The sequence below is a fragment of the Anneissia japonica genome, unplaced genomic scaffold, assembly GCF_011630105.1.
Source record: "Anneissia japonica isolate Jap-2015-1 unplaced genomic scaffold, ASM1163010v1 scaffold172582_len1462937_cov174, whole genome shotgun sequence".
Classification (NCBI taxonomy): domain Eukaryota; kingdom Metazoa; phylum Echinodermata; class Crinoidea; order Comatulida; family Comatulidae; genus Anneissia; species Anneissia japonica.
The window spans coordinates 156,939-162,233 of NW_022725666.1; the positions used below are offsets into that span (position 1 = coordinate 156,939).

General features: G+C 38.5%; 1 protein-coding gene across 1 annotated transcript in view; it reads left to right on the forward strand.

Annotated features, from left to right (window-relative positions):
- The first annotated feature begins 1,613 nt into the window (after positions 1-1,613).
- LOC117112797 (guanylate cyclase soluble subunit alpha-2-like) overlaps positions 1,614-5,295 on the forward strand; it is a 46,700-nt gene continuing 43,018 nt past the window's right edge. The window contains exon 1 of the mRNA XM_033255968.1: positions 1,614-2,589. Within this exon, the coding sequence (XP_033111859.1) occupies positions 2,452-2,589 (138 nt within the window). The 5' untranslated portion in view covers positions 1,614-2,451. The remainder of the gene's footprint in view (positions 2,590-5,295) is intronic.

The following is a 5,295-nucleotide window of genomic DNA, read 5'->3' on the forward strand; positions in this document are numbered from 1 at the left end:
GTTACGATTTTTAATCGTACGGGAAATCCACTCACGAAATATTTTCTAATTTTATTATATTACCACCTTTTTATTACATAGATCTTTTTCAAAACATAACTGCTTTTATAACATTATATAGACTCATTAAACACAAAAACTACTCTGGTTTCGGGGGCTTCGCCCCCAACCCCACCGGGGGCCTTAGGCAGGCCTCTGGACCCCACGCCCGGAGAACCCCCTCCCCTTGAAATGACCTGGCTACGGGCCTGACTGGAGCTGATAATTTCCAACAAATTACAACAGTTATTAAAAATGAACGGCTTGAAGAGCTGGAAAATAATATGCAATGCATACTATAGCTAGTAACTACAACATTCCCTAGGAACGTTTTGACTCAGATTTAAGAGGTTATAAAAAAAAATGGACTTTTGAAATTTGGAGGTCGAGTGGGGGTTTGGGGTGAATCCCCCGAACGCTCCGACAAGAAACATTTTGAAAGGCTTTTATAATAGGATTTCTGAAACCCATAATTTGTGAATATTCTATTACATTTTCATTCATTTGGTTGTAGTGGGACCTGAAGAAATAACATTTTTATGTCTTTCATATCTGTAGGCCTACAGATAAAACTGTTCATGATTGATCAACTTGTAATCAATGCAGGTGATAATTTCTGGGGATGATGGGGGATTGGTTTCAGCAACCCCAAATCCGTAGGCTGGATGCGGCACTACAGTTTGGGTGGTATGGCAACAGTGGTACCGCTACCTTAATAATAATCTCTGGTGCGGGGTTGCATCACACTCAATATGTGGGTTTCAGTTGCCGACCCAAGTCCTCTCGGATAAGGCCTAGTGCACAGGTGGGCAAAAGTTTATATTCTCGCTTTTGAGAAGAAAAATGACATTGAAATCAAAATGATGACGTCATGATAGGCTTACAAATTATAAAGTTTGCAATGGGTCTTTTCGGAATTGAAAAGAGCGGTGGGGATGTCGTGCGGCGGACGTAAGTAGAGTATCATCGCCAGGGGGCGCTGCAATTCAGCTGCAGACTAGCTGCAGAGCAGTGGGTCCCTAGGGGACCGGTCCGATTTCTAGAATAATAATAATAATAATAATAATAATAATAATCAAATTTGAGAAAAGTAGGCCTCTACATGCTTCACCAGCCGGAATTCTAAGCAATCTAATTATAGTTGTTATCGGGGCCACCCTGATAAGTGTTTAAAGTGGACGGGCATCTTTGTAATAACATAATGGCAATATACTTTTCACAGTCGAATTACACCGTACCCACGAGGGACAGTCGCCGTGTAAATTACAGGCTAGCATTTGAATTCCTCACCCATATAGAAACTCGCATGTCGTTTTCACGCATCAATTCCAATCCGTTTGGTTTCAAAAGCTTTGCCTGGCTTATTCCACTGCAGACATACAGTAATTTTGATAATAGAAAGAAGTGTGTCCATTATGATGTGCTCTGGGTTTGACAGGCATGCCATAATCTGATCTGATTTTTTCTACTGACCACTGTGTGCTCTGAGAAAGAAAAATGGTTATAGCGCCATCATGCGTTACATATCACTTGATCGAATTCGAAAGAAGCCGGTTAAAACCCCAAATCAAACATTTTCATTGAATAGGTCTAAAAATAACCCGTGCTTTAGTAGCCTCAATAGGTCATCATAAGAAACCAGGAATTGTAAATACTGTCTTTTTTATCGTGGGTTCGAAGGTGCTAATATTGTTGCAAAATAAGAATTGGTTACAAAATTTACGAATGAGTATCGACCGTTACCGGTGTGATTTAACGTAGGAAAACGACGGACAGAAGGAGAGCGAAGATAGCTCAGTCCTCGTCTCATCGACCGACCTTTGTCAGCAACGTTTATCAAAGCACGGTAAGTCCACATTACATAACAATAGACAAGAACTCTATATTAAACTGTGTAATATTGCGGATGCTGTCTGTGGATTGTTTTTTGTGAGAAGGCTAAATCTAGCAAAGATATTCATCGATGGAGTACAGTAGAATATATTAATACAATTGCGAGGTGCATCCGGCGGGAGGGATGTGTGGCAAATGCTTTACCACCAATAGCGTGCGACAAGCGTATGCTGATGATAAAGATCGCTACCGAGGCGAGGCAGACTACGGCGTTTAATTGATGCGATTTTTACAAATACAATTTTCACTTTCTGCTTGGGTTAATTCATGTCATGAACCAAACCCAAGGGACGGCGTTTGAGTTGTCCTTGATTTCTTTAAACTGAATATATTTTCGACAGGCGAACACAGATCAAATAGGCCTACTATTCTCAAAACATACTACGGACGATTTATCGGATTTGTTTGGTAGAAAGACACCAGCGTCCAACACATCACATCTAGACAGAAAGGCGCACCATCCTTCAAGGGACACCCTCAGGCTTACCGTTTTTTTGTCATTGAATAACTTGATACAATATGTCATCATCGCCTGCGCGATCTTCAAATGGGCATAGCCCAGAAGAATATCAAAATGGTAATACTGTACCAGGAGGTAGAAAAAAATTGGATTTGCATAGCCTTAGTGAAGGAGTCGCAACCCTTATATGTCCTTCGGTAAGTAAAAGCTTCCATATATATATATATGCACATATAACATATATATATATATATCTGTCTCTTATACACATCTACCTGTTCGAGGCCTATATAATATATAATAATATAATAAACATATACGGGTACATAATATTGTAGGCTATATGTATATGAAACTGTGCACAAATAGGCCTTATGCAAATAGTAGGCCCTGTATTAAATTCAAAATAACTCCGATTGTTTGATTGATTGATTGTTTGATTGATTGATTGATTGATTGATATGTAGTACACTCGCCTTTGCCGTATAGCGATGAGGTCATAATCACTAGCCATAATTTTCGATGTCATTATGTATTTCTCCCTACCCTACCATGGACCCTCATTATTCTTCAAAGCTCGATACTCGGAACATATCAAGCAAATAATTAAACAATAATTTGCAACACTTAATTACAAAAAGTCGTGCTTATTTTGTTTACGTACCAGAAATGATGTACAGTGTTCAACAATGTATTTACACTGTTTAACGTTGCTATGTTTATTTTTTCGAATAGACATACGTCATAGCTACGGCACAGAGCAGTCATTAGGCGATATTTGCCTCTTGTATTTAAACATTACTTAATTATTCGGCGATTCAGCTCAAAGGCATTCGATGATATGATATTATTTTGAGCCTTCAGATCTTTATTAAGATTTCTAATTTATATTGAATGTTTCGCATTATCGCTGATGTCAATAGCTTCATATTATTCTTTCGTGTACTTGACATAATTTATCGTCTAAGTTAACAATTGTTATATTATATTTTGCATTATTGTTATCAGTATATTAAAGAATAACCCTCAGACGTCACAATTAATAACAGATAGGTCCAAGAGCCGAACCCAAACCATACATTCATTTGGCATGAGTAAGATGTATTAAAAAGCACTAGTTTGATTGAATGAGTAGGCCTAGATCATAGGAGCTTTTAGTACTTACGACATTGACATTAACTTGCCTACAATTCCAGTCGAGTACACGGCCCTTGTCTCTTCCGTAAGAAGAGCACTGTGTGTGCTGGAAAGTAAAGTGCCGGGATAACGCTTTGGTTCTAGAAAACTAGTAGAGAGCTAGAATAATCAGACAGGGCCCTGGGAAACCTTAGGCAGCCGTCCCCGGTTGTGAATTTTCAGTATAACGTGAAAGAATCCCCTGCTTTTTTTTTTCGAAAGGGTATCCATTACAATCCGGTGCTGCACACTACATTGACACTGCAACGATGATGTGCGCGCGACGGACCGACGACTGCAGACGGCCTCGCATTGAGCAAGCGTTCACATTGCGGACTGCATGATGATTCGCCGGAGGTCGGCTATCGGCGCGGTCGACCTAAGTGTGCGCCGCGCAATGCATGTGGGCCATGTTATATCTCCATTGCGTATTAAACGTCTTATCTGACAGATGTGCTGTATTTCACAGTCATAGCAACTTAATAGAACAGAACCAGAGATCAACAGACGTCCATGCTTCAGCGCCTTCATCGTTATTACCTGAAAATGTATTACGGTGCTTTCTTTATGTTAATTAAGGTCATAGCAAATGAACTAAAATATTTAGTGTTATATATAAGCATATTTTTAAATTACGCTACTCTTGTTAAACCAATTTCCAAGGCCATCGCTACCAATACCAAGGTAAACTCGTCTAAAAACCTAACATCGAAGTATAATTCTTATTAGTTAACTCATTTTAATGATAATCATCATATGGATTGTATTCATCCACCAATTCATAAATTTGTGTTCGCCCCAAAAACCAATCAATCTTCCTTCATTCATATTTATTTAGCACACATCATAATACGGTCATAAAAAAGTAAAACATATTGCAGCATAATTTAAAATATAATATGTTGATGATTGTGACGTTATCGATGTGCTACAGTTGAAGGCAACAAAGAAGAGTCGGCCTTGGCCTACAAAATAACTATAACAGAGCATACGACATCAACAAGTATCAATGAAGGCATAAATTTAATTTGATAGATTTAAAAAAAATTTAAACAAATATAACTATATATAATTATTTAAAGATCAGTAAGGAACGGTAGGCATGAATTTTAAAATTATTGATCACAAAATATCGTTTCGTACGCAAAAATGATGATATCTACGAATGTTTCCACGAGTGGGTTTTTAGTTTGGTGTTTATTATTTCCGCGTGCGGTTCATTGCCTGAATTTTGAATGATCATTCAATTTGACGCGTGGTTCAATCCTTTAATTACTACTGCAGGATACGTGTTTGATGTAGCGCGACCATTTCCACGCATGGCGCGCCTTGCTTCAATGCAGCATGGCCCAAATCATGGTTCATCACTCCAACGTGATCATTGCTTGGAATATCGACGAATGATATGCATTGGTGATGAAATAGTACCGTACTTTCGCAGAAAGGAATCTGTCTACTTAATCCTCATGGTTTCCATAAAAATCGCTACACGATATCGCCTTTGGCGACGCTGATTGGTCAGTTGAATCAGGGATCGGAGCGTTCCCGATTGCGTCAGGGACAGCTCGCGCACGGCAAGGATTGCAATGAAAACGCTGTAGCTACTGTGTAGCGATTCAATGGAAACCAGGCTTAACATATATATATATATATCTGTCTCTTATACACATCTTAACAATAATAAATAACAATAATAATAAATAACAAATATAATAACTAAAAAATAA